General features: G+C 35.0%; 1 protein-coding gene across 1 annotated transcript; it reads right to left on the reverse strand.

Annotated features, from left to right (window-relative positions):
- Positions 1–265: 265 nt before the first annotated feature.
- Positions 266–2,566, reverse strand: LOC138131981 (dopaminechrome tautomerase-like). Its single transcript, XM_069049291.1, has one exon. It carries the CDS (start codon positions 2,495–2,497, stop codon positions 1,280–1,282), a length of 1,218 nt encoding a protein of 405 aa, XP_068905392.1. The 5' UTR covers positions 2,498–2,566; the 3' UTR covers positions 266–1,279.
- Positions 2,567–13,102: the final 10,536 nt, after the last annotated feature.

The following is a 13,102-nucleotide window of genomic DNA, read 5'->3' on the forward strand; positions in this document are numbered from 1 at the left end:
AACTTGAATATAAATTGAATTTTTTTCAGTTGTTCTTGTTAGTTTCATAAAAAGTCAAGAAATCGTCTTGAAAGAATAATTTTAAATGAAAAACTTTAATATAAAAATCTATCCAATTGGAATTTACAGCTAACTACTATTTCTTGTATTGTGTTGTATTTTTAAATGTAGTAAGGATTTAAAGTAAATTTTTGAACAAAAACACAGAAATATTCATAAAAATTAACGTTTTGTATCAAATTTAATAACGAATCAAACACTCAACAACTTATTGAAAAGTTTATTTTAGAAAACTTTTTTTTTGTTACAATAATTATTAAATACAATTTTCATTTTGTTTAGATTTCCTTTCTAATAAATTGTGACTGTTTCCAAATTAATCAACTTAAGTAGGTACATAACATTTTTGCTTTACAATACAAAAATTTCCGATAATAATGGGGAATCTGGAGAAGTGCCCCGAATGCTTGCAGCGTTTCCACGTTGAATGGCAAGGGAAATCCTCTCGAAAAGGAATTTCTTCGATTTTGAATCGCCTGATTCCGCAATCAGTCGGTTTCCGATGACATTAATAAAATCGATGGATTCTTTGCATCAAGGGTCTAAGATTTTTAAATTTTTAATTAGTTTTTTTAGTTCAGTAAAATCTCTAGATTGACAGAAAAAATTCGGAGCAAAAAGTTTTCTATTAGGAGATTAAGAGTCGAATTTCATCAATGTATAAGCACCTCGACTGACCGTAACCGCCTCCGCTCGGGGACACCGTTTTCACCCTGGTTCTGTCGTCACGGAATTTACAAATTAGGAGAAACACTTATTAAATCAATAATAATTATTATGGATAATGCAGAACTAGTAGATTATATGATTAAGAGAAGAAGTGAGTCTTTTTGTGCTAAGCCCAGAGATTGAAGACCGAGACGAAGTCGAGGTTGTAACTGGGCGACTTTTGACTGAAAAATCTACAGAAAGTAAAATGAAATTTTTTGTTTGGAAATTCCTTCTTTATTGGACTATTACATATTTTAGACAGTTATTTTAGAATTATTTAATTTAATGGCTTCAACGCCGTAAACTGTAGACGAGCAACGATTATGTATGTATGTATTTCATTTATATATGTATTATTTTTTTAATACAAAATTTTAATTTAATTTACTTTCTAATTAGTTTCACTAAACTATTAGAATGTCTTTAGCTCATTGTGCAAATTTTTTGTAGTTATTGATTAACCGGTATTTAATAAGAAAAATACAAGGTACATAATTCTGTAAACTATTTATGAAATAATTTTATCTTGACAATGGATATAGCTCTGACTATTAGTTTCGAGCTTTAGAATTCTAAAATTAATTTCACTAGTGTCGACTCCATATTTAGAAAACTTGGATATGCTGTTCGTAATCAGATACAAATGGTTCTTGTAGATGGAGAAGCTATCCGGCCACTTAATTATTTCGTGATTTTGCTCAACAACATCTGCTGTCTTTAACGGCTTTTTGACGTTCCACTTGCCCACAGCATCTAATGGCAGAATTCCGTAGTAAATATTACCGTCGGTGTCACACATCATCCCTCCTGATTGTCCCTGTTTCGTCCCTTTGTCGGTAATAAAATTATGCAAATTGCTGCCAGTTGCGATTGATCGATCTTTCAAAATCGAATTACTTACAGAGTAAATGTGCAACGACGTCTGCGGCATAAAAAAGAAATCCCTCTCTGGTCCTCCGCAGCACAACGCGATCCCGTTAACGTTCGACACCTGCGAGTTCTCCACACCTTGCGCTGTGAAGTTAACAGCTTCGAGGTCGCCGAACATGGTTTCGTCCCGGGCCTTCCAGGCCTCGTTGGTCCTTCTGTTGTAGACGAAGATCCCGGGGTCCGACGAGGTCGTGTCCGAGATGTAGGCGTGATCGCCGTCGACGACGATGTCGTTGAGGAAGCAGCCGGCGTCGTGGGGGCACAGCGCGTCCGGCACCGCGAAGTTGTTGATGATTTTTCCGTCGTCGTTCAGGTCTAATAAAACGATTTTCGGCGGACAATCGGTATTATTGTCGACTCTTCGAGCATCTAAAACCCACATAATGCCGTCCTTATCAATTTCCATGCTCAAGACATTCTGAATGGCATCACAAGTTGATCCCGAATTCATTTCCCAGTTGGGATACGGTGACAGAAGTGGATTTTCTTTATTTGCGTCGATAGGGATGGCGGCTAAAGTTACTCTTGAACTTCGTTTTATTCTCGGAAGAGCTAAGTAAATGACGTCTTTATAAATTTTAATACCGGCGATCACGTCTTCTCCAGGGACGTATCCAGATGTGGACATTGTTTCTGCAGACGGCCAAGTGTAGTTGATATAATCCCATTCGAAAACAACTCCAAACTTGCCTTTATTGTCGCTACTTGCCCGCAATAATACCGGGAAATAAGTTAACATCACATAAAACAGACGCAAGAGCATGGTTATAATATAATAGCTACTCTGACAAGACATTCACTCAACTGCTGCTCTACCGGCTTATTTAAATTAATTTATAATGACCGCTTGCAAGGACAGCAAGAAACGACTTCGACTCACTTGCTACAACGACTGTTTGCACTTCTTGTTTGCGACAATTATTACGTTGATCTGTGCGCACACAAAATTCACTTGCACTCTAAAGCCATAGCTAAATAGTCTACAATAAAGTTCCCAAGACAAAAAAAAAATCATTGTTAAGGTTAGTAAGATTAAGGTGTTATTTTATTTTTCAACATTTGTTGTGGCGGCTTGCGGCACATATTAATTTCAACTTTATGGAATCTTTGAAATTTGCATATATTTGTTCACATTGAATATGCATTTTAAGATAACATTTCATGATAAAAAAATACGAATAAAGCAATGCAATAGTGGAATAATCACCATTTATCAATGTATCAGGTGTTCATTTAAATTTCCCGTCAAAGCTGGCGTTGAGGAGTCTATTGTGAACGCACGACGGATTGTGGATGACGGATTAGCTGATCAAATGTAACCTCACAAGAAGAGGAAGAAGAGGAGGCAAGCAAGAAAACAGCAAAATCACCTGAAGTAGAGAAGAAAGCAGGCAGAGAAATGGAAAAAATACTAGAAAAGGTGGAGGAAATGAAAGTGGAAATAAAAGAGAAAATAAAGGAACTGTGAAAAGAGAACCAAGAAGTCGAGCGAGAAATAGAACGACTAAGGAAAGCATTTAAGAATAAAGAAAAGAAATGGGAGAAAGAGAAAAATAACATTTCTGAGAGAGTAGAGAGGCTGGAAAGGAAAATGGAAAATGGAGAAAGAAGAAGAAGAAAAAATAACATAGTAATAACTGGATGGAGAGGTGAAGGAAAGAGAAAGCAGCAGATCAAAGAGGACAGAAAATTTTATCAAAAAAAACATAGCGGAAGCTAACATCAAAGATTGCTACAACGTAAACTAGGATCAAATACTATTGGAAAGGGAAGAGTGGAGTGGGAAAGAAAAAGTGATGAAACAAAAAGGAAAACACTGAAAGAAGAAAAGAGAACGATCTTACAAAACAAGAACGAGAGATACAGAGGAAACTAAGAACCATCGCGAAAGAAGAAAAAGGGAAGGGAAAGAAATAAGTGGGATATAGGAAAATAGCAGTAAAGGGGGTACCGTGGAGATGAAATGAAGAAAGGGAGAGACTAGAGGTTTTTCAGTAGGAGGAGGAATAGGGGATGGAGGAATCGGAGATAAAGAAAATGGAAAAAGGACAAAGAAAAAGGTAGATGGACAAAGAAAATGGGAACCGAAAAAGAAGTGAAAAGGGGAACAAGAGGAAAGATGCGAAGGGGAGGGCACAAGTAAAGACGTAACGAAAAAGGGTATTATATTGGAACATAGCGGGTTTAAGAAAAAAGAACAAGAATTTTGACACTAAGTGAGACAATTTGAAATAGTGGGTCTGATAGAAACATGGGTAGAGGAAAGGAACTGGAAAAAAATTGAAAAGTTGTTACCGAAAGAGTGCAAATGCGAATGTCAAAGGACAAAACGAGGAAAGAAGAAAGGAACAGCTGCTGAAGGAATAATAACAGGGGTGAAATTGGGGATTAAAGAAAAGAGACAAGTAAAGGGAGAAAGAGAAGGATGTATGGAAAGAAACATACAAATAGGTGTAAAATAGGTGTAAAATAATGACAATGTACAGCAAAGAGATGAAGACAACAAAAAGAGGTGTCGAAGATACAATAAATGAAAACAGGGAAGAATCTATGCTCATACAGAGGGAAGAGGTTGATGGAATGGATTGAAGAAAATGGATGGGAAGTATTGAATGGAAACAAACAAGTGGACGAAGAAGGGGAATGGACCTATAGGTATAAGTAGTAGAGGGGAAACAGTGATAGATTACGGAATAATAAACGAAAATTAGGAGAGAGAGTAGAATCGGACCATCTCCCGTTAGAAATAAGTACATATAGAAGAAACGAACCATGAAGAAAGGGGAAAAGGAAGAGTAAAGGAGGAACAGAAGAAGGTGACACTAAAAATATGAAATGACCAAAGAGTAAAAGAGTATAGGAGAAGACTAGAAAAAGTCAAATTCGAAAAGCAAGAACTAGAGAAGATGGCGATAGAACTGAAAGAAGTAATTGAAAACGCAATGACAAAAAAGGAAGTAATAGTCAAGAGCGCAAAAGGAACAAGAAAGAAAAATGAGTGGTGGGACAAAGAATGTGAACAACTGAAGAAGGAAATTTACTGTTTCCTTCTTCAGTTGTTCACATTCTCTGTTCCTTGTTAAGAGAATTGAAGAGGACCAAGATTAACAAAAATAGCTTTGTAGAAGCGAAGGGAAGAGAAAGAACAGAAGGAAAGGGGTGGGGGATCGGAATAAGAATGTTTCTTGTTTGGAATTTGCTTTATTATATTTAGAGAAAAATCAGGAATCCGAAAGTCCCAAAATAAAACATTCAGTATCTAACCTCACTTTTTGCGTTGTTTGTGTTTTTACTCTGCGACTGACGGGTGGTGCGTTCACAACCGACTCTTCAAGGTCAATGTGAGATTTAAATGAACACTTGATACATTGATAAGTGGTGAATGATGACGAGTAAATCTACGAATGAAACGACTCTATAGGACGAGTTGAATGTGCTTCTCCGGTTTTACGAGTCATATCATCGATTATTAAACATCGCTAGTTTATATTTGATGAGAATATAATGAATAAATAAATAAGAAAAACATAAACACACGACAAGGATTTTGCTTTTTGATAATTCTTTTAATATTTTATAAGCAGCAATTCTAGACACACTAGGAGAATTGTAGCTCATTTGAAGATAACGTATTTTACATTAAGTACATATTTAGAAGAGCAGAATTGAAAACATAGTGTTCACGCATGAAACTATAGCCGTAATTTTTAGAATGTTCCAAATACAGCAGAAGGATTTTAAATCTTCGGGTAGTAGTTAATGTTCGACAAAATACAATGGCATTGTTTAGCACAGTCAAATTAACTGCATCAGTCTTTTTCGATGTAAAACATATTCAATGTTCAGTTTAATCGTAAAAATGTTTTGAGTCAAACAAAACTTTTACAACTTGGAACTTGTTAGGAAAGTTTCATTTTGCAGCGAGTCCGAGCAACAAGAAAATTTTATAATGAGAACGAAAAGTAATTAAGCATTGTTATTACAAACGATCAAATTTCCTATGGCAAAGAACCAATTTATAGATAAGAAATTTGCGAGTTGCGATAGCAAGATTTTCCTTTTAGCCTTAAACAAGTCATTAACGTTATAGGTTGCGACATCTTATTAAAACCGAGTTGATAAAGGTTTAATATATTTTGGACAGTAATTACTTACACTGTTGGCAATTTATTTTGAAAAGAAGTAATAATGTTCGAAGGCTGAAATACGTTTTTACATCAGCTGTCAGTGTATGAGAGCTATTCCCTAATTACTTGTCAGATCAAATAATAAATATGGAGCGCAAATCAGAGGCAAGGAAAATTGTAACCAACTCTCGTGAAAATTATGTTCATCGGGGCAAATCAAAAATGGTTATTAAGGGACGAAAGATGACGCATAATGGTACCGAAGAGTTAGTGTCAATTTTTCAACTCAATCTTAGATTGCTACATATTATGTTAAATTGTTGCAATTTCGGTGAAAGTTTTATCGCATCCGGCAGACCATTTGTGGTGTTTTTGTTGTAATGTAATGTTTTACTCCGAGTCAGACAATTTTTGAACCACTGTTGAAGAGTGCTTACGAGTCCAGCCAAAGAGGTCTCGTCATGTGTGTAATGAACTTGATCATCTCTTGAAGTAGAGTACTCCCCCGTAGATACCCTTTCGTGAAATTAAAGCAAACGTTCCCCTCGTGGATAGTTTCATAGGTCTTTTCGTTTAATAGATACGGCAAAGGTTTTGTGATGGCATTTCAGAAAGAAACTAAAATGGAGATAGTCGACTTGTATTTCTATTTATTATGATATGGTCGGTCCTAGATAGCTACTTAGCTTATCCTAAATTAATTTTCTGTAGAGCTTCCGCTGATACATCCCCGCAAACAGAAAAGACGAAAGCTTCCTTGTGCTCCGGCATAACTGCGCAATAACCCGAACTGATGAAGTCATAATTTTTGAAAACGTTCTGAGATGTTTCGCAACTCCATACATTACATTAAGGTCTGATTTTGTAGATTTTTTTTACAGTATACAAGGTGAAGGGGATATTGCGAGGCCACAGGCAACATAATGCTTAAGCGTCCCTGCGACACCACTTGGTCGCTAGTTATAAACATTATCGTCCTCGGGGGTTAGAAAAATGTCAAGATTCATGGGGTCGCCGCTCGGGGCTAGTCAGCGATACGTGTTCCACTAGTAAAAAACTTAAAATGCTTACATTTATTATGGAAGTATTGAGTTATCACTTCTGTTCACGAAAAATGCTTAGCATTAGTCATCGAGGGAGTTTTATGTGGGTAACCGTTTCGATGTAAAGAATTGAATTTACGTGGTGCCAGTAAGCGCAATTTGCGAGATTACATTTATTGTTTTAAAGCACCTTGGCGGTGGAAAGGACGCATGAACGATGAGTCTACATGGAGTTTATAAAGTTTGTTTTATGACTTTGAATAATTCAAGTGTGTCGTGCTAAATGCGAACTGTTAAAACTATCTGTACCCACCATTATTCGAAGCTTCTATTTATTAAACAGACATCCGCTTTGGCTAAATTGAAAACGTTGGTAATTAATTCATGTTTTGATTTATTGTAATGCTCTACTCGAAACCGTTTTATTTTTCAATTGCAGGTTGTACAGGTGCTTCTGATTACAATGTGAAATTACAATAAATATGTTAGGTACGAAAAAGTACACAAGTGTATGCAGAATGTAACAAAAGCTACTTTACGTATGTGCTCAGAATGTACTAAAGCCTTGGTTTTCTAGTTTTTGTGTGTTGAAGCTTTTATAAGGGGTTTTACGGTAGTTGAATTTAATGGTGGTCGCTGACCTAGAAGAGTCGAAATGGGGAAGCGTTTACTTAAAAATCGCAGTTTTATGTTATCTGGTTTTTGAGCGAAGCAAATGAGTAGAAGAATTATTTTTTGAAGCTTAAGTCTATTAATAGGTATTTGTGTATTAAGAGCGCAAAGTGATACATTGTCGATTGTGAGAAATCGACAATTTACACTTGCGCTCGCAATACACAACATTTTTTCTACATTCGCAACCATGACTACTACATAATTATTATTTTATTTGGAGCAAATCAATGTAATATTTTATTAAAATCAGAAACGAATTATTCACAATATTGACATTAAAAGTACAATAATTACAGTTTTTAAAAAGTAATCCATGCTCTGGAAGTGTGTATTCTGGTTCTTTTGCTGCACTTACAATTTCGGGAGGTGTCCTCAACAGTTTCCCTTCAATTATTGTATAGGGTCATTATAAATGATTGTCCTATCGCAGTTGGCGTTGAAAACCCACACAAATTTGGAATGTGCCGCTAGCTTCGCAACGTTAGACAAACTAGTAGACAAATTTACACTACCGCCAGCAGCGCTACCTATCTCACTCATGTTATAAAGCTTGCAGCACATTCATCTACGTCACCAACGTCTACTGCGATGAGACAATCATTTACCTCGTAGTATGCCTATTTTTAACCTCCATGAGGTTAGAAATACGTCATTACTGCCTGAAAAGGATTAGAAAATCATCACTTGCATCTCTTGGTGAGAAAGTGACGTTTTTGTCAACTTTCGAAAATATCAATGTCAAATTTCGGTTCAACGTTTACAAGAAGCTAATTTTTATAATTTTGAGATTTTAAATGGGACATTTTGTCAAACTAATAGAGAAACACATGTTCAATTTCCAACAGCAATATATTTTGTTCAATTTACCAAACATAACCTCAAAAAAATTAGAAAAAAACCCATTAAATTAGGTTATTACCTGTTAAAAGCTTAACTAAATAATAATAATAACAATAATAATAATAATAATTAAATTTCTTTCCCAATAAAAACCCTGAGATCATACACAATTTAATAAAATAAAAAGTGACGATTGCGAATAAAATTGTGTACAATGCTCGGTGGAAGTTTCATTTCACTGTTGCGATCTGACTAACCTTGACGCTACGCGTCTTGGTCATTCAACATGATCGCTCGGCTGCGCTGTAATGAAAGATTTTCCACCTCGCATGTAATATCCAATTACATCTCGATTTATATTTTAGTCTTCCGTTAGATTTGCACGCGTGCAGAGAGGGCAATAATTACATGAGCGATGAAGACAAAGTTTAGTCCCGTGGTATGTACGTATATTTTTACACGATCTAATGTATCTAATAATTTAATTATAAAAGATATTTTGTGTGAAAAGACATGGCAAAACAAAGCATATCAAATTCTTCTTATGGATCATAATATGGAAAACGGCTTCTAACTAGTCCAACCATTTCATTCAAGAAAGCACTGAAGTTAGCCATTTTCTCTCAGCTAGCTGATTTTAATATACCGGGTGTCCACTCTCAAAGTTTAAAATAGGCAATTAAACATTATGCATTCAGTTCATAAGTATTTGCCATTATTTCTATACATCAATAATATTAAAGTAGTATATTAAAGAACGAGTTTTATAAGGGTTGATTTGGCGCACGGGTCCCAGGTGTAGAAAACGACCCGTAGGGGAGGTTTTTATGGAACGAGTGCGCCAATACCCTTATAAAACCAGTTTCTTATGTTATTTTTTAGAATTTGCACTCTTGTTTTAATTTTTAAATAAAAAAAAATAAATTTTCAAATTCTAGGGAATTTCGTATTAATTAGAAATTCAAGGTAACGGATAACATCTGCAACAGATGGTAAAAAGTAGAGTGTGAACACTAATATTGGAAGTTTTTTGGCGTAATACACTGAAATATTGATAAAAATTTCATTAAAGTACAGTGTACTTTTATAAAGCCATAAACGACTCCTACTGACTGACGTTTATAGACGTATTATAAACGCAAATTCTAAAAAATTAGTAATATTAACATAAAAATAATTAACAGTTTAAGCAATTTTTATTATAAATTCTTTGAAAAAAGAACAATTCTAAAGACAGATAAAATTACAATCAATATTCAAATAACCCTCCGTTTTGAAATAAGCAATACCCCGATCTGTTATAAAAAGCATTTCTTACACTGGGCAACTGCCTCTCAGTAATTAACGCACACTCGGCAGTTATATCTGGGAGGCGTTTTTTATAAATTTTAACTTTAAGGTGGCCCCACAGGAAAAAGTCGCAAGGTGCTAAATCAGAAGATCTTGCTGGCCAATTTATAGCACCAACTCTACCAATCCAACAATTTGGAAATGAATCATTTAAAAAACATCCATCCATCTTGTTGGAACGAGATTTCCAGATTTTCTCTTGCCACCTCTTCCAATGCCAAGGTCCTACTTTAGTTACTGATAAATCTGAATACGTTGCTGAATTTAAATTTCCCACTATTTCAAATGGACCAAATGTTATTAAAAATCCCAGCTCAAATATTAATTTTTTAAGGATATTGAATTCTAGCAAGAATACATATTAACTCTGGTGTTTTCCTAAGCTCAATATCGCGTGTTTTGAGCATTGGTTCGTTATTTAGTGTAAAACTGAAGCAAGTTGCTGACAGAAAGCGATGATAATTATTGTTAGTACGCTCCTGCATTTCATAACAGAATGCACTCCTACTTTCTTCGCCAACAGCAAAAATCTCTTGATAATACTGTGCCTTGTAGGGATAATATTTGTACTTCCTGAGCGTATTCCGTATTCCCGATTTACGTGAACCTATTTCAACAGAAATTTGTCTTAAACTGTATGTTGTGTCCAAATTTACCATCGCCGGTCAATTATTATTTGTCGAGATCCTACGATGCAATCATTGTTTTTGAATATTTTCTTTTAGCAATAAAAAAGGTTTTCTGTTGACCGCTTGTTAATTTAAATATTAATGAATTATTGTGCCTAAAATATAGTGTATTAATGGACCTCATTAATACACACTATTTCACAGGAAGTTTAAATAAATATTTTTTATTTTTCATCATTTAACTCCTATTGGCTCGTTTTATTTCATTGACTTTTTTACTTTTATATACCTATCAATTATTGGTTCTTCCTTTGTTTTACAATTCTACTAACTTTCTCTGGCAACTCTTACAAGCTATTACTGTTCGGATTTTTTTTGTCTCATATTACCCATTTTTAAATCTACTGTAATATTTGTTTTTTTGCATATCGTAATGAAAGTGGCACTTTTTTACACGCAAAATCGTAGTGAAAGTAAGTAGCACTTTTTTACACGAAAAATCGTAGTGAAAGTAGTATTTTTTTGCATCATTTTATTCCATCTACTTTGGAGATTTTTTTTGTAATTTTTCATAACTCCTTTTAGACCAAATTTCTCAACTTACATCGATATGCAAAAAAAAAAGTGTGTACTACACGTTATAAAAGTCTCTTTTTTTTCTCTTATTTGCTTGATTAAAGAGGGCGTGGCAAATTCGTGAAAAAAAGGATGGCTTTCATAACTAGTTGTACAAATAACTATTGAAGGTATATTTTATGATTTACTAGAAAAAAAATTCATCACCGATGATTAAAAATGGTGGATGCGCCGGGTCAACATTCACATGCGTTTTAATGAATTAAATTTTATATTTGGATAGTATGTGTGAACAGCCCCGAAAATACACAAATATGATTTTCCTACTACGTATCTAGAAAGTTTCATCTACTGCCCTAGCAACACACTTGTCATCGAATGTGAAACTTATCTTGCGTGTGGTTGCTAGCTACGAAAGTAAAATACTTACGCGACTAGGAGATTCCTTACGGGACGAGGGGAATTTATTTTATTTTGTGACAATTTCGATTGAGGTACAAAAATCATCAAATGGAAAACAGCAACACATTTTATAATAATATTTAATTAGTCCAATTGAATACAACAAAGGAAAATTAATCTACTTATTCACATTTATTGTGATTTATGAATTGTTGGAAAGTTAGGTTATATCGCTCACTCGACTTGACAGGCAACGATGAGCCTAACGTAATTTTTTGCGGGAAGGCTTGTTGCATAAATACCAATAACCACAAACTATCAAACTAACATTATTACGGATTACACGCACTTACACAATTCACGCCGTTTGAAGACGAAAAATAAAATGTTTGTAAAAGCTGTTGCTATGGTTTTGCTTCCAAGATCCAAGGTCGGTCGCGATACGGCACAATTGTTGCTATTCTTTTAACATTATAAAATGGTGCTTCGTAGTAGGAAAAATTTAATACAATACACGATGCGTAAGTTTCTTCTTTAACCTCGGAGGTTTCACGGCTCTCGGCTGCCGCCTCGGGTCTTGAACTACCTCCTTGCCAAAAAAAGTTCACTTACGCATCTGGTAACGTAAATAACTATTACGTTTACATGTGTTGATATGCATATTAATTTTGCTTTTGTTTCCGATTTAGTTCAAATTTTTCACCACCACAACCTTAAAGACCTGACAGTATTGCTGTTTTCACTAACTTTTATAACTGAACATAAATTGTATTTAATTTTTTTTCTGTGTCAAGAACTTGCGTCAAAGTAGTTAGTAGCGAGATTATTAATTCAGACATAAAGCCTAGTACGTCTGCTCGAAAGTGAATGCAAATTATTCCCGCATATTTAATTGGTGATGATGTTAAACAATTTCCAGACAATTCTGCAAGAAAGTAGATTACCTTACCTCTCATTCAAGTTGTCTGCATTCAGAATGAGAAACTGTTGATGATGGCATTTTGTTGGTAGAGGAGCTCTTTTAAGTATAATGTTGTTAGACTATAGTTTGTTTGGAATGGTCTTTGTAAGTCGTATCTGGTGGGTAAATTAATTTAAATTTTGTTAGTGGAGATAAGATCTACATCCAAAGTACCCACAAGTGATCACGGTCTGATTTATAATTTATCTAAACTTAAACAAGTTAGGCTGCTCGCAAGTTCCAGATTTAATCCTGGAGACGTCAACAGAGAGCACGCTGTCTTGAATATCATTAGCTAACAATGAAAATACAACAACGGCATCGCTTTTGTTTAGTCTACGATGTAATAATTGGAGACTGAACATGTTGTTTTGTTTCACTGTTGAATCCAAAATACAATAATTCCCGACAATTGTGCGAAATTTTTATAATTTGCTCTTTGTTTTCGCGTTTAAATTTGTACAAACCCGGATTATCGGGCAAGTTTTATTGTGACGATGGGCGATGTTTAATTTCCGTTTGGAAATGATGATTTTGTTTGGACGCGCGTCCGGGATTAAACGTTTTTGCAGATTTGGAATTTTAAGAGCCGCGAAACAGTACTCGCTGCAACCGTCCGATTTTTATTCGTCCGGATCAGATTGAAAATCTAAGCACAAAGAGCGCACATACTCGAAAGTTTGTCGTTGTCAGAAGCAGGGAATGCGATATAACTTCGGGATCGACTTCTGTCGGGCTTCAGATGCTCATGTTTGCAATAAGGCCGCCGTGTTTGCCGAGCTCGGAGCGGTTTGGTAA

Source organism: Tenebrio molitor, chromosome 1, assembly GCF_963966145.1.
Source record: "Tenebrio molitor chromosome 1, icTenMoli1.1, whole genome shotgun sequence".
Lineage (NCBI taxonomy): Eukaryota > Metazoa > Arthropoda > Insecta > Coleoptera > Tenebrionidae > Tenebrio > Tenebrio molitor.